Source organism: Ischnura elegans, chromosome X (assembly GCF_921293095.1).
Source record: "Ischnura elegans chromosome X, ioIscEleg1.1, whole genome shotgun sequence".
In the NCBI taxonomy this organism is placed as follows: domain Eukaryota; kingdom Metazoa; phylum Arthropoda; class Insecta; order Odonata; family Coenagrionidae; genus Ischnura; species Ischnura elegans.
This window is the reverse complement of record NC_060259.1, coordinates 45,717,881-45,745,163: the sequence shown is the minus strand read 5'-3', so window position 1 is coordinate 45,745,163 and position 27,283 is coordinate 45,717,881. Positions and strand designations below refer to the sequence as shown.

At 41.5% G+C, this 27,283-nt stretch overlaps 1 protein-coding gene across 1 annotated transcript in view; it reads right to left on the bottom strand.

The window, feature by feature from the left end:
* LOC124171145 overlaps positions 1-27,283 on the bottom strand; it is a 130,706-nt gene that overhangs the window by 52,732 nt on the left and 50,691 nt on the right. The window contains exons 4-5 of the mRNA XM_046550282.1: positions 1,817-1,940; positions 786-1,628 (exon numbers count right to left, since the gene is read on the bottom strand). Of these exons, the coding sequence (XP_046406238.1) occupies positions 786-1,628; positions 1,817-1,940 (967 nt within the window). The remainder of the gene's footprint in view (positions 1-785; positions 1,629-1,816; positions 1,941-27,283) is intronic.

Below are 27,283 nucleotides of genomic sequence, written 5' to 3'. Positions count from 1 at the left end.
TCTTTGCTAACGATGACGTAGAGAACGGCAATATGTGAGAATAAATCCATGAGATGAACCTCAGCACACTTAGAATGAAGAAAGGTTCATTGAATCTTGTAATGAAATAACTCTTCCACGGTCAATAAAAATTCTAATTCGAGTCAGCGCAAAAATTATCCAATGCAGCGTGAGCATCTGCAAGACACGTATTCCACCCACAGATTAAATTAAAGAAAAAGCCACCCTTCGGGATGTGTAAACAAAGGCACGCGGGTTAATTAACGGTGAAGGATTCTTCCCTGCGGCGTGGGTGCATCCATTTTCGGAGAGGCACATTAAACAAGCCGCTGGACCGCATCACCAACGAGCACGGAATCGTCACTGCATTGCTTCCTACGCGCGGTAACAATACTTCGCGCGCGAAGCACGTGGCTTTTATTGGCGAGGATGACATGACGGGAGGACAAGGCAAGGACCACCAACGGTCTCACGGGGGGCGAGCGAGCGGGCGCCCGGGGGCGGGGGACGACGGCGGAGGCAGAGGGGTGGCCAGGGTGGGGGAATTTTTCTGCCATGCGCAAAAAGTTTCTCAGAAGTTGGGCCCGCGAGGGAAAACTTGGCCCGACTTTCCGACTTCGTTTTATCGGGAGGCGGGCGCGGGGAGAGGTGGGTACCGGCCGAGCCGCCTCCCGCCATTGGCGCGGAACTTCCCGCCGCGCCGCGCGAATCGCCCCGAGTGCCGCACGCCGAACATGCCGGCGCCGCACCCCAAGGCCAACAAAGTTTGCGCTTCATCGTCTCACCTCGGCCGCTCCGTCCCACGAACCGGAGGTCGTTGAACTTGGCCACTTGGTTCTTCATGACCGCGGTGCAATTCCTCAGCTCGGCACAGTAATTCTCGTCGTTTCCCGCCTTCACCGTGACCAGAGTGCCGTCGTCCACGCCGCCGAGCGCGACCACCTTGAAGGCCACCGGGAGGGTCTTGTTGGAGCGCCAGTGAGGCGGCAGCACCGTGCACACGAAGTGGGGGCTGCCGGTGCGCACCAGTTCACCGGGGTGCTCGGACAGGATCTCCCCGAGGGCCCTCTCCGCCAGCACGTCCGACGTCATCTTGGTGTAGCTGTCATTGAAGGAGGCGTCGGCCGTGGGCTGCATCTGGTCATCGGAGGCGGAGGACGTGGCCGAGGCCGAGTCCTGGCCCCCGCCCCCGCCTCCCGCCACCTCGGCCGCCGACGACCCGCCCCGGCCCCCGAAGGCGGCCTTGCCGGCCTCCGCCTTGGCGAGCGAGGACCAAATGGTGACGTCGGAAGCAATCTTGGCCGGCGGGTACGAGAGGCTGCTGGTCCCGGGCGCCGGCGCCACGAGGGGCCACGGTGAGGAGGAGGCGTGCGGCCCGCCGGCGGGCGACGGCGGCCCCTCCTCCGCGAAGCTGTCGGCCGACGAGCTCTCGTCCGCGGAGGACGCAGCGCGCGCGAAGAGGGCCTCCGGTGGCGTCTCCACTGCCCCCTCTGGCAGAGGCCGCGGTGCAGACACGACGGCAGCGGGCGCAAGGGGTGCCACGCGGCGAGGGCGCAGCCGCGAGGCGGGAAGCTGCGCGTCCGACGGGGGTTCACACACACAGGGGGCGAGCGCGTGGCCCAGAGCGACTCAATTTGGAGGCGCTAGTCAGCCGAATGCCAACAAATAACACAATCGCGCGTTAACGAAGAGGAGAGCATGTGCGGAGGCAGTGGGGTGGGGTCGGGGTGGGAAACGACGCAGACTCGGGAGCTGACGTGGACACGAGGGGGTCCGCCCCCCGCGAACACTGCCGCCCCCTCTCACTCGCACTCACACACGACCCCCGCCCCCCCACCCGTGCCCCCGCTGCCCCCGGGGGCCGGGCCGCACCGAGCACATCCGAGCCGAAACGAGCCCTGCCGGACCTCATCACCACCCCCATATCGGGTATCGCTCCGCTAGACGGTAGGGGCAAATGGGGCGAGAGCCAAAGGGTTGGGGGCGAGATCCAAAGGGTTGGGGGCGGGAAGGCAATGGGTAGGGGGCGGCCGCCCCGTGCAAGACGCAGTCCCGACGGGTTACAATAAAAACTCCGCGGAATGACCGCGGTTCCGAGAGAGGGGGGGTCCGACTTGAATGGCAAAAGCGGCCTGAGTGTTTTCGGATGCGGCGCACGCAGGTTTTTTGGCAAAACAAATCGATGGCATTAAATGAATAGCTGCGAGCTGGGAAACTAGAGGTTTGAGCGGGACACCTTTTTCGTTGACCTCGCCGCGACCCCTCCCCCTGTCCCACTCTCGGACCATCCACGAGAGAGGGGTAGCGTTTAAACGGGAAATTTTTTTCCACGACCGCCACGCGCTAATATATTTAGCGATAGTCAGATTGACCACTCGGCTGCCAAGAGCAGGGAAATCATATCTTAGTCGAAAAGTTGTCAAACAAACTTTTTCCGTCCTAAATGCGCTTCTTTCCTTTCTCGTAGATATTAACCCCTTAAAACACAATGTTGCTTCAAAGCAACATCAAATATGTATACTTTTCCGCTTTATTCGGGAAAGATTTAAATTACATGTTATTTGTGCTGTTAAGTTCAATGTCGAACTATGCAGCTGCCGCAGTAATTATTATTGAGTAGAAGATGTTTATACTTTTTAAAATGAGAAGTCTTGAAACTTAATTTCTCGCAGAAACAGCCTTGGGTTAGAAAGGGTTATTCGCCACATGAGCCTTGCTTGAAAACAATGCAGTAGCGCTAAACAAAATCAAATCGCTAACGCATAGGTAAGAAGTGAATTCACCGCTTTCAAACGGAATGGCGTTTCAGTTACAGAGGTGGCATAAAATTAAAAAGGCGCAGAAAAGGATACATTCTGTTAGAATTTATTTAATTACACAGGCGATCAAGGGTGGCGGAGACTAACTTCAGAAACTACACCTTTCAGTCAGACCTACAAGCTTTTTCATCCTAAATCCGCCTTACTTCAAGGGTAACATTACAGTATTTCTAAGGCACAGGCAAGTAACGAATTTTCCACACTGCATCTATGTATACATTTTCGCTCTATTCAGGAAAGATTTAAAGCATATGTTATTTTGTGCTGTAAAGTTTAACGTCGAAATATGACTAAATGACGGCTTTTCAGTTACTGATGAAACATATAAAATTAAAGGCGACACAATCTGCTAGAATTTCTATAATTACACATGCGGTCGTGGTTAGCAGAGAAAAACTTTGGAAACAAGAGATTGCAGTTAGTCCTACTTGAAAGATAACAACGCTACGCCAAAAATTAAAAGGAACAATAAGGCTGCATTGAATATTACTCCAGCACATACCAAATTAATACACCGTTGATAACAAAGGGGTGGATAGAGGTAGAAAAATTACCCCTCAAGGTATAAATTAATGAAAACCAAGCTAATTTATTTTCCACCTCATTGCATTACACATTCTACCGCGTTCATACTCGTAATAATGCAGACAAATATCAGTTAATTTAATTTTTAAGAGTTTTCATAATGTAATCTATATTTAGGTTTCATTGCATGGCAAATGAATCGTTAAAGCGTATAAAAATTCGAAAAATATGTAGACAGCAGCGAATTGGAATTTATGACACGAAGATTTATCCTCCGTCAAAATCATGTTTCATGAAACAACTATATTCATAGCATGTTCAATTTCTATAGAATATATAAAAAGCCTTCACTAAATGCAAAAAAACAACAATCTCGCGGGAAACTTTTCAGTGTAATATGTGATACTGTTGTCTTTCAATTAAGCAACATGCCATTTACGTTCATTTCTTAGCATTATAGTTGGCAAAAAAAGCACCCAGTGATCAGCAAATGAATGTACCCTCCAGTGACCAAATAAATTTTTCGAGCCTGAACATAACAATAGTGAAAATCTCCATTTGGAATTAGAAGAGCTGTCATCCTAATTGCATTTAAATGGATAAAAGACGTCGCCGCTCGCGACACTGACAGCAGAGGAATTAGAATGTTACGGGGAAACTAGCCACGATTATGGCTGTTGGCTTAAACTTAAGTTCCTGAATATTTTACCTATCTAATTAATGACTTTTCAATGCTATTTTACTGAATTATAACTCATAATTGTCAAAACTGAGATTTCATGTACCACTTTCCACTTATCGCCCCGCCGCGGATATTCTTAATGACCGATTATAACGCCGATGAAAATTCGCATTATTGATAAAACTCGACGGAACGAAATTGGTGCGCCTATTTGTGGTCCCCCTGATACCGAGCCTCGAGGAAACGTCTGAAATAATATTCTAATTGGAGGAGGCGACAACAGATGAGGTCATCTGCGCCATTAGGGAAGGGTGTGGAAGGAAGGGTGGAGAGAAACCCGGCGTCGGCATTAGCCTGCCCGAACGAAAGGCGCCAAGGGAACCGCGGCTCAACGTCCCATCCGACGGACGGAGTACTGCGCTTGAAATGTTCTCCACACGACATTCAAGCAAGAATCGGGTAGTCCCTGAAAATTCTCTGACTCCGTCGGGATTTGAACCCAAGGTGGGTATTCCACGGGGTGGAAAGCCAACACTCTAGTCAACACACCAACCCGATCCTCACGTAGTGCTTTCATCAAATGCATTACCATAACCACGAACTCTACACAAGAGAATCCTAAAGTTGGCCTCTAGATGTGTTGGCACCTACCACGCATTTAAATGGGTTTACAAAAGTCACCAATTGCGTCGCTGACGGACATAGTGATGCGGGGCTCCATGGGGAAATAATATATAATAAGGGGTGTTAACCGAAATTTATTTTCGTGATGGCGTGATCTATCTAATTCATAACTCTTCCTTTGAATTCCTTGCAATTGCAAATATTTTAATGCAAAATACTGGAAAAAATTGGATTGCACTGAATTCATCACCATGGCGCGGACATTTTTGAAAGCTGATTTAAGTGCGACCGAAGAGGCAACAGAAATGAGCCTTCTGTGGGATGGAATTGGGCCTCTTCTATGCAGTCCCCATGAGCACAATTGTTGGTGATATTTTTTCGGGTTCGCCTCGCGGTAATGGTATTACTTGGTTGAAGCTCTCGCGGTTCATTGTAGCTGTTGGTGGTGTTTTTTCGGCCGTGCCCCGCGTACTTATTCGGTTTGTTACTCGACGTTTCGTAACTTTGCTGGTCACTTTTACTTAAGGGATAAGGATAGATTCTCCGTGGAGGTTATTGATAAGAGTTCATGGAGGAATTTAGGTTAAAAGGAGAGGGGGTTAAGGAGTTTACATTTTATTTATGCATAATTACATTGCAGGATCCCACGTTTGTGGCTGATTTTTTAAGTAAATCCTTATTTCGTCTACTGCTGAATTAGTTTTTTAATCAGTCAGGTGCATTATTATTATTGAAGCTAAATCTTTTCCCGTTTAATTTTACAATAATAAGTTACATTGAGTTCAGACCTATAGAATTCAGAAGGCACCCATTTATAGGTCTATCCTAAGGTGTCCAGCCAATTAAAGCAGAATAATTCATGCATGAATCCCGATTTTCCAGGGAAATTTTGCAGAATTCCAGGTTAATCTTACGTGTTTACTGCGATAGATGAGAAATGTAAAACACCCAAAATTACTTCAATCCTTCTAAACAATATTAAATTTATATATTTACAAGGACAAGGAGTAGGTTAATTAGCACACATTGTACTTAAAATTTAAATTTATTCAATGTAAGACAAGACGCTACTTCGACCTCATAAGTAGACGCTGACGTCACCAGGCTATTATTGGTGTTTTTTAATCTTACTGGAGTCAAGAGTGATAGATATGTCAATGCTGTTGTTTTGTCTAACATTGTACGTTTCATTGCGGCTTTAAAAATTCCACTAAGATACTGCACTTAAAATTACGACAAACACATTTTAGTCTAGAAAATGGGTATTAAACTGGAAAAATTCTACCTGCAATGAATTTGCAAAAACAGATTTTGAAACTCCAGGTTGGAGCAAAAATTCATGAATGCATAATTTCAGGGACTTAAAATTCACGCACATTTCCCGATTTTCCCGGTCGCTGAACACCCTGTACGATGACCCGCCAGAGCTTCAGATAGAAAACATTTGAATATCCATTGGATATCCACTCGACATCCACAAAATGTCTACAGAATTCTCGATTGATATCCACTGGATGTCTCATGTATATCCATGGCATGTTCAGATAGAGGACATTTGGATATCGAGTGGATATCTAATGGATATACATATGGATATCTTTGTGCGGTGTGGGAAATAGTTTAAGGGATGAAAGAATCCCATGATCTGAACCAACAAAGATGAAATAATATATGCATCAAAGACTTTCTAAAATGCCAAAGCTCCTAGTAAAGGTGCTACACCTATTGAGTTAATGATAAATGGATGCAAGGAAGTCATTGGTTATTTACTTAAATGAATCACAAGAGTATGGACATCAGAAAGAACGACACAAGAATGATTAGAGGCAATCATTGTTCCTTTACGCGGGAAAGGGGATAAATTGGATTACAATACAATTGATGGAATACAATTGATGAATGCAACTAAAAAACTACTATCTATAAATGTGTTACATAGACTTAAAATCAGGCAGTAGTTGCTGAAAATAAGATATATAACTAGCAATGGTGCTATTAAAAGAGGTGAATAAAGTAGATTTCAAAGTCAATGAAGACAAAAAATACCCGGAAGTTTATCATAAATGAACATGAAGACAGTTCTATACCAGTATTACACCATTAACTAAAAAAACGCCAATTTAAATATCCAGCAGTACTGTTAACAAATAACAACAGAGAAGAGAGGAAATAAACACCCAAAAATCACTATCATGGCATCGCTCCGAAAGAGATTAACAATCGGAATTTTTGCAATATAAAAACGATTTTTATGTTCAATAGAACAAACGAACTATACTGCGGCGTTAAATAACCTCAGAAGCTTGCTCAATCTTCCAAGAAGAGTTTTCAACACATTTACTCTCCATAGAAATTCAGGCGGAATCATAGGCTCAGGGCTCTTAAGCTTGGGCTTTTCTACAAGTGGCGCCACCCCAAACCAAAGCGGAGAACGCAGGAACTGGCTTCAAGAAAGGAATATGGAATTCTATGGGCTGACATAGGGAGCTATATGGGGGTTAGCTTCAACCAAGCAATATCATTGCCACAAAAACAGATTCATTTACACATAAGCGAGGTGAAACAGCCAGGTGAAACACGAGGCGAGAGCTCGTTCTCGAGATAAATATGTCCGATTCGAAGGGTGGTGAATAGAGATATAAATATTACCTTCACTGATATAAATTACTGAAAACCCGATAAGTTTATTTTGCACCACATTATACATCCTACCCAGATCGTAATTATGCAGACAAAAAGATCATTTGATTTAGTTTTCACGAATATTCATTATGAAATCTTTATTTCAGTTTTACAACATTGGAAATATATCGTTAAAGAGCCGAAATTCTACGCCACGAATCCTACAAAAGAGGACCCTCAAGTCGGCCTCTAAATGCCTCTTTAAATGTCATAGACCGCGTATTTAAATTGGTTTACAAAGGCCGCCATTCGCGTCGTTGACGGACATAGTAATCCGAGTTTCACGGGGAAATAAGGTATAATTAGGTGTGTTTCCCGAAGTTTATACACAAGCTGATATGATACATCAAATTCATTACTTTTCCATCCTATTCCTCGCAATAACTCATGCAAGATATTGGAAAAAAGTGGATTGCATTGCACACGTCACCGCGCCGCGGATATTTTTGAAATCCGATTAAAATACGACCGAAGTGGCAACAGAAATCACCCATCTATGGGATGTAATCGGGCCTTCTCCATGGAGGCCCGTTGTTCTACGCCTACAAAATGAGATAAATATAAAGGCAGTAAGTGACCTGGAATGTTTGGCACGAAGAATCATCCTTCGTCAAAATCTAGTGTGTTTTTTTTTGTGATGAAAGGGCTTTCTTCTGCTCCGCGGGTCAGGGGCAATCTTATGGAGCGTCCTGCGAGTGTCCCGGGACGGTGGAACGCCCCGCCCCCGCCACTCGGCGAAGGCAAAGGAGCCCCTCGAGAGAGAGACGCCCCCATTCGACGAGCAATATGCCGCGGGGCCCCGTTTCACAAACAAATAGGCGGGCGGATGAGGGAGCCTTTTACGTCGGGCCATGCGGGGCGCGCTTCACTTGGGGAAAACTTTTCTCAAGGGCCGGAGAGGGGGTGGGGAGGGAGAAGAAGAGTGGGGGGGGGCGCAAGTTTATTTTGGGCGAAATTGAGAGCGACGGTCTCGCGGCGGCAGCGTTCGCTCAGACTCACGCGGATGTACGTCGGGGGGAGGGGTTGGGGTTGGGAGTGACTCGTGCGCCGAGAGTGTAGTCATTTTGAGGGTCGGTTGATATGGCGAAGAGTGGACTGATAAGGGCACTCCAAACGACCTCTCGTGTAAGCGCCTCCGACGCGTACTAAGGGGCGTCCATTAATTACGGGAGGTGATTTTTGAACCCCCACTCCTTCCTCAGTGAGATATCGTGAGATTTGGCTCGACCTCCTCTCTCTAATCTCACGCTAAATTGTTCACAATGCGTATTTTCAGTGATTTTAACCTACTCTTCATTGCAATGGATTTATAAAGGAAAAAACAATTTTGCTACTTATTTTTATTTGAGATTATTAAGGCTAGAATTTAAGATTACTAAGATTGCAAGTTTACACTGTTTCTTGGGGGAAAAATTACGTGATACTTGCCAGGACTTACGTGAGATTGGGTGAGAATCTGCCTGAACCCCTATCCCCTAAATGCCTCCCGTAATTAATGGATGGAGCGGGAAGCGATACACTTGATAAGTTAAATACACCAAAGGATAAAGTTCGCCATGAAAAAATATTTGACTTAGCCGGGAATCGAACCCGTATCTCCCAATTGCCGGTCAGGCCTGCTAACTATATGCCCCTTGCACACACACCGATTTTGGGCGGCTGGTAGAATATCGGCCTACCACATTCCAATCGTGAGCAATAAGAGGGCATAGGGGCTTGCACACCGACTGACCCCGCACCGGCACCGCTAAAAAGTGTATCAGCCGTCCACTTCCACTGCGGATCGCCGGTGCCGGCACAACAACCAAGCAAGAGACCGTCTGACCGGTTAAAATCCGGAGTGCGTGCAAGCAACGCTCCACCGGTAAAATACCGGCCGTCCAAAATCGGTGTGTGTGCAAAGGGCCTTACACCCACAAGCCATTTTCTCAGAGCAAATTTTCGGATGGTTTTCATCGAACAAGGAGGTGACGACTCAAGTCCACATTGGGTGCTTTCCATTCATGCGACTCACGCGTCGACTTGTGTCGGCTCGCGGCATTTGTTTATAACTCTCCTATTCCTGTGCGTTACCGTTTGTTGACTTGTGTCACAACAGTCGGCGACACACACCGAATGGAACACGAAAACCGCGACGCAAGTCGACTTGTGTCGACGTGTGTCAATGAATGGAAAGCACCCATTGTGGCGCATGTGGCGGAGGTCGTGCTTACTAAGACACGGTTGGAGTGAAAAACCAAGGGGACTGCATAGAGGCCCAATTCCATCCCATAGAAGGCTGATTTCTGCCGCCACTTCGGTCGCATTTCAGTCAATTTTCAAAAATGCCGGCGGCACGGTGATGAGTGCAATGCGATCCACTATTTTGCAGCATAACATTTGTAATTACGAGGGATAGCATTGAAAGGTTTTGGATTTAATAGATCACATTATCATGTTTATTAATTTTGGTTAAAACCCGTCCGTCCGTCAGCGATGCGGCTGGTGACTTTTGTGAACCCATTTAAATGCGCGATGCGTCGCAATCATTTTAAAGCCCTTCTTGAGGATTCTCTTTCGTAATATTCGCGTGAAAAGCCCTACTTCGTCGCTGTATTAGGCGATGACGAATTTCAAAGCGCCGCATGAAACGAGTGGCTGTATGCTGTCACGCGCACGGGTGCAAAGTTAAATACACCTAAGGATGATTTTTGCCAAGAAAAAATGCCACGCCTGGTCCGCAATTGGGAGATCCGGGTTCGGATTCCGGCATCTTCAATATGATAACATAGTGTTACTACATCTTGTTCAAGATGATAAAGAAACCTTGGATTTGGCAAATCTTTTAATCGTGGAAAATTGCATGTGTTTATTTCAATATGGAAAAATTCCACTCCATTACGTTTGGAACATCGGACTTCATTTTTCGTGACTTATTAGTAGTTCCACCACCTTGACCCCAGCTTCGCTTCTGAGCAACATCATCTTAGAAAGTCCTTAGTTTAAAAAAATGGGTGCCTATCTATTTTATATATACGTCTGAACTCAGCGTTACTAATAACTGTAAAATTGAACGCTGAAAATATAGCTTCCACGATAATAACGATCAGGATTGATTACAATTCAATGTGCAAATATTCAAATGCCAAATCGAAAGCCTAAATGCCTAAAAATTTCATTTTTTTGAAACAACGAGTATGTTTTAAAGGTTTAAAACTCACTTCATTGTCAAAAAAAGTTCAAGGCATAAATTAGAATCTTCATTATAATCTCTCATGTAAATACCTGTAACGTAAATAAAATGTAAATAGATGTAACAGTAAAATAAATGTAACAAGTTTACATCAGCGTTTCTTGGGAGGTAAACTGTTAATATTCTAATCAGCAATACACATCCAGGATATTTGAAAAATATTGATTAACTTTTAAACTAGCAATTTAAAGACAAATTTATTTACTATCCCGAGAGAATAATAAGTTCTCATAAGCTACAATATGCATCATGCGAACGCATTTCACAAACGCGTTTAAACGTCTGGGTCACTGAAATTGCTCGAAACTTATTCTCGTATATTTCTGAACAGTCTTTAAATTGTGATGCACAAACAGTGATGCATTCTGAACCAGTGGCGCAGCGAGGGAGGTTTGGGGATAACATCCTCCCCCCCCCCCCCCCCCCCCCCCCGGAGCTCAGAGAAATTTTTAAGTTAAATCCATTTTACTTAATTGAATTAATATTAATTATAAAATAGCGTAAGGATAAATAAAGGTAAGGATAAAATGTCCTTTAGAAAGCCGTAAAACTCACTATTTAGTATCCAGTATCAGTTGCATCTAAAATCCCCCAAGCCTTAATTCCTAGCTGCGCCCCTATTCTGAGCATATGCCTTTTTACGAAGATGAAACCCTGATCAAGGCAATAGTTAAAACTCAAGGATAACGTTTTTGGATTCGACACTGAATGAAAATTGTTTTGAAAATTTAAATAGCTAATTGAAGTGTCTCACCCTTCAGCGTTGACTTTGAAATGAGTAACACCGTTTCGTCGCAATGACGACAAATTCTTTCCAGAGATTTTATTGAAAGCTGAAAGTGCCGTAGCTCAGAGGTAAGCTACGAAAAAGGATAGTAGTTGATTTGAAGCGACGTTTTATGTGGACTTGGTGAGCGCCCTCCAACGTGTTAGCAAAGGAATGAAAAAAGAGCGGTAGAAAAGGATCTTCAAAGTGAGGTTATTCGAGTCTCATTCCACGTCATCTAAGACAACGCGGAAAGTGCCCTTCCCTAATGATGCATTCTAGTACACGCTGAAACTTCGGAGATTTACTTTTTGCAGGTTCATGCTCTAACTCTTTGAGGTCCAAGAGGTATGTCCCGAATTTTTGAAATTCTCTAAAAGTAAATGAGAAGGTACACGATGAAGGATTTGGTGCTTTCACGGCGAATGTTGTTGATGAAGTCTTCACGGGAAATCAGCCGGGTAAGGACGGACATAGCTGCCTAACGTTCAATGGCCTTCTCTGCCATCGTCTTCAGGGCGAATCATGGACCTGGTTAGTGCCACGCTTATATACACCGTTGGGGCGGTCAAGTCGTCTGCGATTGGTTAGTTTTAGATTTCCCTCCTCCTCTCAGCTGTCTCATTCTTTTGATAATGGGATTCCAAGGTAGCAATGTCCATCCTTACCCGGCTGATTTCCCGTTTGGACTTCATCGAGAAGGTATACGATTGTAAAAATTGGTTCAATTTGAGAACAATTTATTGCCTTCTAGTTTTAATTTATTTTTGTGATATTCTTTAGATATTGCAGTTTCCACAATTTTAGGAACTTTCGCTTGAAATGCTGTTTACGAAATGGAAAATTGATAGTTTATAACAAATCAACGAGAAGGTTAATTACAATAGGACTTTCAGTTTATCCTTTATGTGTACCTGGGCTGTGGAGTTAGTAAGAAAAACTCCGGATTTGTTATTAAATTTTCACAAAATTAGTGTTTTTATGTCATGGGACACATATGTCCCAATGGATCATAAGGGAGCGAGAATTGGTATTATTTCAAGTCCCAGACTGTATCTCAGAAACCGTTAGAGATATCGCTTTCATATAAAAGTATTTAGAATATACGAATCAATATTAGCCAGGAAACGTATTTTGTTATGCCCTCTAATGGCTGCCATCTTTATGGACCTGAAACGCTTAAGTTATGTAACGGATCGTATCCTTTCCCACTTATTACCTTTACATTGCTATTTGGCGGTGACTGAGATTCGAAGCACTATGGCTTAGCGGTGAGAAGAATGAATCAGTCGGTAGACATTCGGCAATTATTTAAAATAATATTTAAGCCTGAGAAAATGTGAAATTTACAAATTGTGAGATATAAATTTTTGAGAATAAAGGTAAACTTTAACAATATTAAGTTTATAAAAAATACTAATGCATTAATATCCACGTACCTGTATCTCATTAGATAAATTAGGTTTTCAGCGCCACTTCAATGCCAATATGAGACGCTTTACTTCAAAGAGAACGTCTTGCACACTCAGATGCAGAAAACAATTATTATTGAACACGCGTTAACGGGAGGTAACTATATTTATTAGAGGTACGATTAGGCAAACAAAACATGTAATCAACTAAAAGGTAAACTGTTTGAAGTTTAGACCGTATGGTATTAACCGAAATATGAGGTCATTACAAAAGTTTAGGACAGGCAGAGTAACATATAAAAGGGAGTTTGAAGGAATAGACAAAGGGAATAAAACTCAACTATGTCTTTCTCAGAAGCCAAGAGCCTATATAACACTATCCATTAAGATGAACGTAGCACTGCTCCTAAAATTCCTTTAAAGATGACACTCAGTGATGAGTATTTATTACATATCGGAATTACCGGATAAAGACATTAAAATCCACAATATCAAAGCGGAACATGAGTTCTATGTTCTACATCAGCGCGACTTCCCCAATATTTTCAATTATGCGTAAGATTAATTATAACGCCTGGCCAAAATTCAGCGAGTGCGAAAGGCAGCGCTTCGGGGTACTTGGTCCACTGCACTATCATGTTTAATGGCATATTTATTAAACTTCCTCCAGTTGTTTTCACGAAGGTGTGATTCATGCCAACTCGGAAGTGTTACATAGAATTCAATTAGAGCTTCTAGAGAGGATAACGCGTTATATCACTCGATGAAAGCCCGGCATGTAATTAATTTCATTGATCTAAATACATAAAGGCTCTAACGGCACCGTTGAAATGGCGCGAGGGGAGCGATTGGATTCAAAGTTTGTGAGTTAAGGGGGTCGGGTGGGGGGAAACCCCGTCACAAAATCGATTATTTCCACATTTCCCAGGAATGAGTAGGAGACGGTTGGAACATGGTGGCAGGCTCAGCCCTCGCCGCAATGCCCGTTGTGGCCGGATCGACACTTTCAAGCCAGACCTAAGCGTCATTTCAACCTTAACAGCCTTCACGCCAACGGAGACTTGAGCGAGAATCAATCAATCGATTTCGAATTCAAAACAATGAGGCTCACATTTCCTCGGGCTACACCAGCAACCTTATGCCCGCAATCATTTTACGAGAATCTCCAATTACAGAGTGTCGTTCGACACTATCTTCACAGTGAAAAAGGAGGACGATGCTGAAAAAGGGAGGCTGCTTTTAATCCAGAGCTTCGACTGTCGAAACCATCAGATATCAGCAGTATAAAACAAGAAATTTCAACATCAAACATTTCAAAACCATAGTTTGCTCGTGAAACAAGTGACTCGTCGGCTCTTTTACAAAAAAAGGGAGGGAATTTTTCACGAAGGCAATGGCAGCTGTTGTAAACGGCCTTAGTGAGATTTTCCATTTGCTCCTATAATTACGAGTGGGTTAATTCTCGCATCTCTATTATTTTGATTGAGAAATATGATAGGCAGAGGACCAATGTCTAGTTTACGATCTAAAGGCATTTTTTCGAGAGCAAATGAAATTTTCTCTACACTCTATATACTAAAAATTATTTTCCCAGTAAAACATGAAACGCTTAATGCTACTTTTTTGAGCGCATATTCGATCTCTTCCCAGCATTGCCAATCCCAGCCCCTCCACGCCCATTCAATCCCAGGGATTAAAAACTACAATCCAACAATTTTCGCAGGAACAACCTATTTTCAAATACAAGAACTGGATTTAAAGATGAAATAAACATTTTGAAATATTGAAATTTCAATACGTCTAACTTCCGCCATACCAAGCCTGTATCAGTAGAACTTATGAAACAAAGAGACAGTAAATGACCCATGTATTGAGGTTCATCGATTAACATAATTTACATCACAAATGACAAGAAGACATTGACATATTCCAAATCTTTATTAGAGGGTACCAGCATTTTCACGGTTTAAATCCAATTGATAGTCAAACTAGGTCCAATGGATCTCAATACTATTATCCGGAAAGGCTCGCAGGAATAAACAAATACTCTGAATGCTGGTTAAATCCCCTAGGGTTGTCCGGCAAGTTAATAATGCTGTCCGACACATTCGACCCACACCTGACAAGGAAACATGTAACTGGACCCGAAATGGCTAGATGGAGAAAACATGTCCCTGCCTGTTCCATTCGACGAATCCATTGTGAAAAATGGCAAATATTATACTAGCATCTACCGCAGTAAATATAATTTTTTCTTTTTTAAATATGCATACGGATTCGGATTTTAAACCGGTTTTTCGTTAACTCCAGACTCGTGATACATGAAATAAGACATAAAATGGCACTCAATTATAACTTTTAGGAGTGGCATTTTGGGATTAATTGCCCGTTCTTCTCCGAAAATTTATTTAAGATCAAATGAAAGCAAGTTGATTTATTGGAAGTCCACTCTGGAAACTGTTTGAAACACCGGTTATTGCAACATAAAAGGTAACCAATGGTGAAAAGAAAACTCATGTAATTTTTAATGCTAATAATTAATAATCGTTCTTTAATCATGGAGTGAAATAAGGGAAGCATATGTTAAAATAATTAGCAATGCGTGCTGAAATACAGTCGCCCGCTTTGTCTATGTGCAAATCATCTTTGTACTTTAGTGGCCATATAGTGGCGATGCAACGCAAATATGCAAAGTTGCCCGTCAAAACGAGAGTAAAATGATGTGGATAAACTCCCGGAAGAGTTAATTCACGGCCATCTTTTGTTCGCACGGAGCCTCACCCCACCTTGTCTAACCGGTATAAAAGGCTTTCAGTGATAGGCTTAATGTTTATCGTCCAAATATCAACTTACGATGGTCCAACAATAGTATCTGTGGTGTACAAATTCGACGAATCTCACGTTTTATTTTTTCTTAGATTTTTCAAGATCCTAATGTTAAATTACATCATTTTTGCATCTCTATAATTAAGTATCCCTCGTAAAAAGACACTGGAAATACGACTCCTAAAATTTGCACCGGGTGCTTTAACTATTTCTAACTCAGTGCTGACATTTGGAGAAATTAAATTCAAGACTTCTCATTTTAAACATGCGAAAATTTTTACTCAATCATGACTATTGTGGCAGATACATATTTCGCTATTAAACTTTACAGCAGAAAGGGATACGTAGTTCAAATCTCTCCTGAATAGAGCTGAAAATGTATACATTTTTGATGTTACTTAGAAGCAACACTGAGTTATAATGGGTTAACCAACTAACCTCCTTCCAGGTTTCCATATGATGATGACACATGGTTTAGACTACTGCTCGGTAAACGCCAGAACCTTGCAAGTGTGACATTCACCGCTGCGCCAACTTTATTCCTCGGATATCTAGCTGCACGAGTCGAGCTAGAAAAAGAATCGTAACTACGTACGTAGAACGAGTTCAAAAAAACATATACAGCAATATTATCATGTGCACTGCTACGCAACCACAGGTACTCTACCGGGGAACAGCGCTTGTCAATCTGGAGATTTTAATGCAAGGAAAAAGTTTTCATCTCAGACGAGGGAGTGACATTAGGGGCAGAAACGCAGGAGTTGATAAATAGCTGTATTTTAAATGAACGTTGACAAAACCTAGTAATTACGAGTAAAATTATCAAACTCGGGCACCTTTCTTTAGGTTTCTTCCTCCTAAGCTTATTTTTAGACGGTACAAAGTATCAAACCTAGTTTTGAAATGAAAGCTTTTAAAAGAGGGCTTCATAGAAATGCGTCCCATTCCTGCAAGGAAATTAATAATACGAATTAATAACAATAATAATTCGACTTTATTGGGCGAGATTGGGACTAGAGAGTCGCATCTTCCATCTAACCCCTCGTCAAACATTAAATATTTGCAGTTGAATACATTGTCAAGTTACTCTTGAAATTAAATGCAGTCAATTATAGCAATTAAGTACCCTTTTTTGAAACCAAAAAGAAATTCAAAATGAACGAAGTTACATTTTCCTAGTGTAAAAGATGTGAACATGCGTGGGAAAAACCCAAGGATGTTGACTTTCGACCTTATTGGAAAAAAGCCCACGGCAGGAAAACGCCCTTACAAGAAAGGGGCGTGAAAAAAACCTGCCTAACACTCCCTTCCTACGAATAGAATCCGAATAGAACCTACTCCCGATAGAGAACATTGAAAAAAATCCCTATTACCCCCGGGATGGCAGACCTAGTTTTTGTAATAAAAGCCGTAAAAAGCGGATCTCATAGACACGCGTCCAATCCTTCCTAGAGATACTCTCGACCAGAACGGGGAACGAATGAATAGAACGAACTCCCAATAGAGCACGTTCACAACACATCCCAGCCACCACCGACGGGAATCGAATCCCGGGTCTCTCTGTGCGATTCTCTCACCATCTCCACCCGAGAGCCAATCCGATGGTCGGATGAACAATATTGTATTACCTCTTGATAGTGACTTGAAAAGGCCGACACCGGTAGCGTTTTTGATAAATGCTTATTTATTTTCATCTCCCCGTAACACGTAACAACAGGCTCGCATCTAGAGCAATCAAGAAAGAAGGCATTCACAAACGCCTAAGCCCTGGATAGATGCAACTTGCCCAAACGGGACTCGAACCCGCGAGCTTCGGTTTAGCAGAGGAGGAGTTTACTCCGCTCTCTCCTAGGCCGGCAAGAGTATTTTGTGGAATACAACACATTTTATTTTTGATTCTATCATGCCACCATTCCAAGAAGTGAACTCGCTAACCATTGATTTGATATTTAATAGCTGTATTTTACATGTGCTCAAAAAAGGCTCAATGATTCCGAGAGGAATTATTAAACTCGGGGTCATTTCTTTAGGTTTCCCACTCCGAGGCTTATTCCTCAACATATAAAAAAATACCTATCAAGTATCATTCTTAGTTTTCCTGAAATAAAAGCCTTTAAAAGCGGATCTCATAGACACACGTCCCATCCATCTTAGAGATACTCTCGACCAGAACGTGGTGCGAATGGATAGTACCTACTCCCGTCAGAGCACGGAATATAACCAAGTTTATTTTTTATTCTACCATGTCACCATTCCACGAGGTGTGCTAGCGAGCCAATGATTTCATAATCTATATCTGTATTTTAGATGAACACAAATAAGGCTTAGTGATTCCGACTGGAACTATCGAACTCGGGCGCCTCCCTTTGGGCTTCTCCATCCTAGGCTCATTCCTCGACACAGAAATAACACCTAGTAGGGATCCTACCTAGTTTTATTGTGATGAAAGCCTTTAAAGGCGGATCTCATAAGCACGCGTCCTATCCATCCTAGAGATACTCTTGACCAGAACGCGGTGCGAATGAACACAACCAACTCAGGACAGAGCACGTTCAAAACACACATCCCAGCCACCCCCGGCGGGAATCGAATCCCGGGTCCCTCCGTGCGATTCTCTCACCATCTCCACCCGAGAGCCAATCCGATGGTCGGATGAAATGGACGCGTGGGGGGGCAGAGGATGGCTACGAGGGGACGCTGCAAAGGGGGGCGGGAGGCAGCAAATGGACAGTGGGTGCAGGGGGCCGGTTGTGGGGCGGAAGGGTTATACTGGGGGCGGCGGCGGCGGCATTAGAGCGAGGGAGGCGTGGATGGGGGCGGTAGGCTCATTTGTGAGGGGACGTAATGGCACCACTCGCCCCCAAGACGCACTCTGGTGGGGTGGGGGAGGCCCTAAAGGGTTGGAGGGGGGATTTACATGCCGCCTCTCTCACCCCCCCTACCATTCGACTGAACATTTATTACGACGCTTCACCCAACGCCAGCCCAAATGGGGTGGGCATTATCATTTTACATGGGAGGAGGCAATTTTTAACACCTCACGAGGTGTTGCGATAAGTCCATATTCGCCCCCAGAGCAAATTAAAAATTGTGAACATTACACTTTAAGCCCATAAATCTTATCCAATATTCTGGTCTTACATTAAAAGGTGTTGTAAAAGTCAGATTCCTTGTTTCCTAAGCAAATGTGGTAAAAGACTTTCAATTAAACAGCAGATTTGGATGTCTTTTCAACTAACCAAAACATTTAGAGGAATCGTCTGGTTTAGCTAGCTAATATCGTGTAGGGTTCCCGCATTCCCTTCATCGTTAATTTATTAGTCGTTCATAACGAAACCAGCGCTTGGAGTTACCACGCAAATAATAAATAAGGTCGCCATTACTTTTTCATATCCTCGATATTATGTTATTTGTAATTCGCATGTTTCTCAGAATGAAATTTGACATAATATTGACTTAACAAAAAAAATTAAAATTTGTACTTTTACATCAAATAGAAATATATTTGTATAGTATATTTTATTGCGATGCAGTGCTTTCATAGTGCACTCATACGGTATAAGCCGCTCGCATCCCCCGCCAGACGTGGATACAACGGTCGATACAAATGACTTCAAACGCATCCTCCCCCCTGCATCCCATTTTGGCTCTCCAAATTGCTTGTTTCCTTCGTTCAGCATTTATTATAAGTGCTCCCCTAAGAATATGCTCACTGTAATGGCACCCCATACACATTTTACAAGGCAGAAAGCCATTTAGAAAACACATTCATTCAGTAGTGATTCATCCATCCGCATATTTCTAAAGTTAGCGTGGAGCATATTCAGTACCAAATATGTATACTGCATGTGATGGATAACTGGTAAAAAAAAGCTTTTGATATTGTAGACCTCAAAATACTACCCAGATGGCTGAGTAAATCAGACTTAAGAGACATCTCCTATACGCGGTTCAGTAATTATTTATCTAATAAATATCAATTTCTTAATACATGTCATTATTTTAGCCCTTTAACACTCATTGCTTGTGGTATCCGAGGGCTCAGTAATAGAACCTAAACTATTACTGACATATGTTTACAAATTATTGAATGGGAGGTTTAATAGCACGATTACATCCTCAGCCAATGGCACAACCTTTTGTTATTCAGCCAATAGTACTTATGATTTACAGTTGCAAATGAAAAGTAACCTGAATAATTAAAATATTGGTTCGCATGCAATCCATTGATTCTAAGTAACAAAACTAATTATGTAATGTTAAATTAAAAAAATACAAACTATCATAGCGATGGAAAAATTATATTTCAAATATCTGTCGGGAATTTAAAATAAAGCATCATTCTGTAAGAAATGTATCTCACTGAAACAAGTGAGTCACATTAAATATATTGGTATCAATATTGATCAAAGCTGTAACTGGAAAGTTCATACCAACAATTTAAAATTGGAATTGATATCTTTCATTAGAAAGTTTCACCTGGCATGGCATACTTGCTCACACAGTCTCCAAAGATTGAATTTTTTGCTCCAGTAAATGGAAAGCTATGAAAACGCAATAAGCAACGGTATTGAGATAAATATATATAATTTCATAAAATACGTGGATATATTTATTAGACACTTAATAGTAATAGAAATACAGAAGATAACAATAAGTGTAATATTCTGCCTTTAGCAACGAATTACTGTGGCGGAGGTATTGCAACAAATGCACAGCCTCATCGAGTTTCTCAAAAGAAGGTCTTCCGGGTTGTGTTGCGTAAAGATAGCGGCGCTCATTCTTATTCTTTATTAAAGGAGACGAGCATTCTCTGGTATTTTTTTGTTGTAAAGGTCCAAAGAAATTTTTACAGCTGGATGGTGAGGAGAAAACAATAAAACAAGAGGATACGACTTTGGAGTAAATACTGCTATATGAATTCAACAGAGAATCCAAAGAGACACAAAAATTACAAGTGAGAAGATGTATTTTGTTTGTTTGTAAAGGTGGGTGTTTGGTATCACGCAGATAGAACATCTGTTGAGGAAAACGATTTAATTTAATTAAGAGATAGGTATAATGTAAACAATATTTGATGATGTGTTATGCAACACATTGGAGTTTGCTTCTATCATTGTCAATAGCAATTTGTGTAATATTCTGCATTTAGCACAATGTAATTCAAATTTCGAGCTTTATTATTATTATTCCCATTTTGTCTCGTAAGTGCTCAATTTCTATTGTATTCATTCCTTATTATTCACTCTTTCATTACATACGATTTAGTCAGTTACGTAACAGCGGGAGTTCGTCTCGTAAATGCACCTAATTACAGACCATAATTTGTTCAATTACTATGACTATATTCAGAGAATCTGGAATAAATTTCTATTATTATTATCATTATATTATATAGAAATTTCCACAATTAATATCTCCTCACACACTGCACGATGGTGCATTAGCGCATATCGTAGCAAGCAGTAATGCAAACACTTCCAATATCATTGACGTCAATGAAAAATTACCATTAAATTGCTGTAAATAACTTTTTCGTAAATTGTAAAGGACTATGTGGACTAATAATATTCATTTTTTTGTAGACGCCAAAAACCCACTGAAAGAGAAAGAAACGGAAAATATTGCTTCATGAAGGCAATTCAGTTGAAATATTAATAATAATTCGCAACTCAAATTTATAATGGACTGGGTATATAATTCATTATTTAATTATATTTTCATTCATTGACTTCATTATGAACTGTAGCTATGGAAACACAATAAGCGACGGTATTAAGATAATTATAAATTATCTAATAAAATACATGGATATATTTATAAGATACTTAATAGTAATAGAAATATGGAAGATACTTTCGTACTCGAAGTCAGCTGGGCTCAAATAATGGGATACGTGATCAAAGGAAGAGAATGCAGTAGTTGAAACGATACAAAATAGTACGCCCATGTTCAAATCAACGACATAAATCGTATTTATAATATTTTTTTCGATTAAAAGATGGTAAAAATGCATTTGGCACTCTATCACTGCCTTTCTTCATCAACCTATGTATGGAGTATTTTAAAGTGCACATATTACATTCTTCTCTGCATGAGTATTTTGATGAGTGTTACCTTTGCGAATCTAGTTCCTCACGGTATATAATTTCGAGCACCTTATGTTATTAATTCTTCATTCTTATTCTTAACTCACATTCCCACAGTAGAAAAAATTAAAGGATCTGAGAATCATGCTTTTCAAATTTAATACAGACACAAATCCGCTAATAAAATGGGTATAGAATACAAAGGAAATATACATTTCCTCTCTCATAAGTATTAAATTTCTGATGGACATTTATGAACTTTTTTTTCGAGTATGTAACAACAGTCAGTTTCGAATACATAACGTTAGCCAGTTCACAACAGGTTTTAATCTGACAGCTGAAGTAAAATTATCACAAAGTTAAAAAAACAGTAAATTGTGGTCGCCAACTAAATTTGGGGAAACTGCCGAACAAATTGGAATTTTGAAGTATAAGATGTGAAGAGCCAAGCGGCGGAATTTTTTCAATATCCTTTAAAAAGCGTTCATGATGATACACTCAATTTTACTTCTGCAAAAGTAAGAAATATGCAATGAATTTTTCGGCAGCTAATTAAAATGCGTATTTCATAAAATTTAATGAACGATTGTTTCAAATTATAACATCTAACAACAATAAAAATTGCATTAAGTACATTACATTCATATTAATGGCCTCAAGAAAATAATTATGTATGAAATGAGATCACATAAAGAAACTAAAGCTACTGGTAATGGAGAAACAACAAATAATATACTTCATGGCATTTCGATTTATAAACCTTTCAATTTTTCCATTACAACGTCCTCCATGTATTCAGGGAACTGTGGTTTATATCTCCTTTTTATACTAGAACTTTACATAAAAATGATAATTAAAAATTTTCAAAAGTTACAACTAGTGGCAGCTCATAAATGACCTTTTTAAATATGTTTAAGTATATTTAAGCAGGGCCTCCAGCACGTCGCTTCGGCTCACCTTTATGCAATGGTTACGGGAGGGTTAAATTAATAGTCTAAAGATATTTATTAATAATGCACTATTTTTCATGACCGCCACATTGTCTTTTGGCTGTCGAAATTCTAAAATGAATGGGCAAAAAAATGGGAACTTTAGTAGTTCACATTTATAAACAGGCAATCGTTCCGAATGAACCTCAAATGGTCATTGAAACGAGGGATTGAGCTTTTTCTTCTCTCTTGATTGGATGAAAACCATCCCAATAATTTTTACAAAAAATTCTTGAATAAGAAAGAATTGCGGAAAGAAATAAATCTATATAATATGACAGCCATTAAAATATTAAAAATTGTATTGTTTGCCAATAAACGTTTTAAATAAATAGCAATTGAAAGTCTACTTCTGTATCGTTTTCGAGTTGTTATGTCATAAAGCTGTTTCGTCATACTTTTAATAACAAAAGGAAGTCTTGACAAAATCTACTTACATTCATTGCTTGTTGATTAATGTGGCATCGAACGTTTTGTGTACGCAAATATCGTCATTCATCAAACACCCGATATTCAGCTGTTCTTTTCTATTTTCGCAAAACGCTTCAAACAGTATTTTTTATTTGAGTAGGTAAATATGCTTAGCATTAAAATATCATAGGTCAAGGGTCAACTCCAGTTCAAGTTTATGCGGAATGGCCCAAACAAGGAAAACCAGAAAAGCGAGGAAATGGAACGTAAAAGGGCCCCAAGCCAGAAATGCCAGGGACCGTTGGAGAATGGTATTCGGGAGGTGCAGGACAAGTCATCCGTAATGGAAGGGTGGGACAATGTAGAAACAGGAATAGTGAAAGCAACAGAGGTGTCGACTGGACTGTAGAGATTTGAAGGGTAAAAAAGTATAGATCACGGAAAAACAAATTATTATCATAGTATTCTACCGATTAAGGTAGGTTTCCATGGAGTACTAAAGAAGTAATCTGGGAGCCTCCCTTCTCTCCCAGTACTGCCTTCTTCAATTCACTGTAAGGACTACTCCCTTTTAATCAATCTAAAAATCCTATTCTCTTCCTTCCCCTCCCTCGTTTCCCTAACATTCTACCCTCTAGCACCATTTTCAACATCCCCTCCCCGCTAAGTTCTCCCTCCATCGATACCTATCTCCTTCGTATCTCATCTTAAAGCTGCCTCTCCTCACCTACCAGGTCCAGCAATTCGTCGTTCCTCTTCCTCTCCGTCCATTTCACCTTCTTCATTCTTCTCCATACCCACTTCTCTAATGCCTCCAATCTTCTCTCGTCCCCCTTCCTTAGTGCCCACGTCTCCGCACCGTGGTGTTGCACTCCAGATCAAAATCTTCACCAATCTTTTCTTTATAATGATCAACCCTTCATAACGATCCTCTCAGATGCTCCATCCTGTTCGTGAACCTCTCTTTTGCTAATGCAATTCGCTTCCGGATGTCGTTACTACTGTACCCGTTTTCCTCTAATGTGCTGCTTAAATAGTTGAATTGCTCTACCTTATCAAGTTTTTCCCCACCTAGTTTTCCCCATCTTGAGTCTTACATTCATCGCTCGTGATACTTTACAAAACCGCATTACCTTAGTCTTCTTGTGATTAGTCCTCATCCCATACTCCTCGCACCGCTCGTCTAACGCATCCACTAGAGCCTGTAGTACCCTAGCTGACTGGCTAGTGAGCGTCTGATCATCCGCGAACCTTACCGATTTAAATAACATTCCCTCCACATTCACTCCAGCTTGCAGCTCATCTCACGCTTCTCTTACCATCTCCTCAGCGTATACGTTAAAAAGCAGCGACGATTAATGGCAACCTAGTCTCACTCCTTGGCCAATGCTTGCCCTCCCAGATTCTCCGTCAGCTACACTCACTTGCGCAGTCTGGGCCATATACGGATTACGAATGACTCACCTATCCCTCAAATCTACACCTATTCTCTTGAGAATATCCATTAACATTACCCAGTCAACCCTATCAAATGCTTTCCCAAAATCCACGAAACAGGCACACACGTCCTGGTCATATTCTATGTTCCTCTCCAAGAGTGACCTCATTATTGCTATTGCATCACGAGTTGACTTCCCTTTTATAAAACCAAACTGATCTTCGCCAAAATATTTGCTAGCCCTCTCCTTATTTCGCCTCTTTAATATCCTCAGTACCTCTTTCGCCGCGTGCGATATTAGGCTAATAGTCCTGTAATCTCCGCAATCCACAGCTTTCTTCTTTTTCGGTAACGGAATTAAAACCTTTTCTTACACTCCCTCCATAGATTCTTCAGGCTTTCCTAGCCTTCACATCACGAAATGCTCTCTCTATTTCTGAATCTATGATCCCGAGCGCAATCTTCTCGCTTGGTTAGCATCCTCCCATTCTTAGCCTTAGTTTTAGACATGGCTTGTCCTCTAGTGCCGCCCGATAGCAACGTTACTTTGGCGTACAACGCACCTACTTCTCCGTCCTTCGGAAACTTTTCTTTTTCCTCACACTACCTTTTCCACCAAACCTCCATTGCCCTCTCAATTTGACACCGTAATCGATTATTTATTCCCCTATACATTATCTTTCCTTGCTCTGTGCCCACGTTCTTCCACTTCCTTCTCTCTTCCATTTCATTTACCATTGCCGCCGTAACCCAAGGCTTCTTTATCGTTCTGCTGTCAACGTAGCCAATAGACTTCTCTGCCGCTTTGACTATTCCCGTTTTAATATTATCCCATCCTTCCTCTACAGTCTGTGTACTTCCCATATCCCGTTTGCTAATGTCCACTAGTTCATTATATTCTCTCCTCATAGTCCCTTTCAGCGCTTCTACATTCCATTTCCTCGTCACCTTAACTTTTATAAGTCTTTTAAGTCTTTTTAATTTTACGTTGCATTTCATGAGCACTAGGTTGTGGTCTGAATCCGCATCCGCTGCGGGGAAACTGCACGAGTTTTTCACACATCTGTTATTTGTAAACCTCTGTCTTACCATAATGTAGTCTATCTGATATCTTCCCACATCCCCTGGACTTTTCCATGTCTACCTTCGCCCTTTATGATGATTGAATTACGTGTAAGCGATGAATAATTTTTTTCTCCTGCAAAATTCGACTGCTTTCTCTCCCCTGTCGTTCCGCATTTCTAGTCCAAAATCTGCTATTTCGTGTGTATCCCTCCCTTCCCCGACTGAGACGTTCCAGTCCCCCATCACAACTAGATTTTTCTTTCCAGGAATTCCTTTAATGATTTCCTCCAGCTATCCATACACCTCATCTACTTCTTCCTTGCTATGATTGCCAGTGGGCATATGAACTCGTTTTCTTGGTACTTTTCGTCGCAAATATCTCGAAAAATATTGAGCGTTAGCACCTTAAACAAAAACTACAACCCATGGGTATCCATTTCCTATCACCTAGCAAAATTTGAACGACATCTGGAGGTGACACTTGAGGGACTTCCCTTATCAGTCCGGGACCTTAGAAGCGGAGATTGAGAGAGCCCCGCGGGATATGAAGGCAAAAAAGGGATTATATCTCGAGTGAGCTTCTGAAGAATTAAGAGAACGCAGAGAGAAGGGTTTTCAAACTACCAGTAGTACAATGTATCCATGAGCAGAGGTTCTGACCAGAGGATTTCGTGAAGGCAGTTCCAATTTCCCAACCTAAAAAGATGAAAGCTGTAGAATTCGGCGACAATAGGACAATTAGTCTAATATGGCATGCACCGAAATTGGTGTTGAATAAATCCAGAGAAAAAGGAAACGGAGTTCACGATTACTTGGCCACAAATAATTTAGGATTCAGGAAGGGAAATTCAATCTTTGATGCAATAGCGATAATAAAAATCTTTACGAAAAGGAACCTAGAATGTTAACAGCGCGCGTAAGCTTGCTTCGTGGATTTTGAAAAGCATTTGGTAGTTTCTTGAAGAGATGGGTTAAACAGTTCATTTTGATGTACCGTTAACTTTGATCCTGTTTAGTTCAAAGAACAGTTCAAAATATCTGTTCCTGGCGAACAGTCAGGGTCATTCAGGTAGAATGTAGGAATTCGTAAGAGGTAAGAGTTAAAATGAAAGTAGCAATGCTAGAATCAGTAAAGTTCATGGATTTAATCAGTCGATGAAAAGATTACAGTCACTGGTTGATGCACTGGGTAAACATTGCGAGGAGTATGGTATGATTTTAATCACAAGAAAAATAAACGGATTTGTAAAGCATCGCAAGAAAATAATGTGAGACCCAAGATTACAGTAAGTGGTTACAAGCTAGTGCAAGTGAAACACTTCGACAATTTCGGCAGCACTTAGAGGAAAATGGACACAGTATTCAGGCCGTTTTACACGGGGCAGGGAATTGCGCAGGTTAGAGCTGCATTAATTTCTAAAATGGCGTGGAATTGCGCGAATGCATGAACGAAATTAGAACAGGGGCTATTTTGCCGTCTTGCATCCACGCATTCTCGCATGTGTCCTAGCAATTCACCGCTTTACACGACGCAATTTTGACTGCGCCGTCGTACATACGTCAGATTGCGCAATTCCGTGTACCGAGTAAAAGAACCTTTAAGGGAGAGAATCGTGTCATCAAAAGATATATCTATGAATACAAAAGAGGTCATGAGATCGTTGGGTAAGATATTAAATTTAAAGCAAATGGAGAGCAATATATGGAGTGTAGGACTTGACGG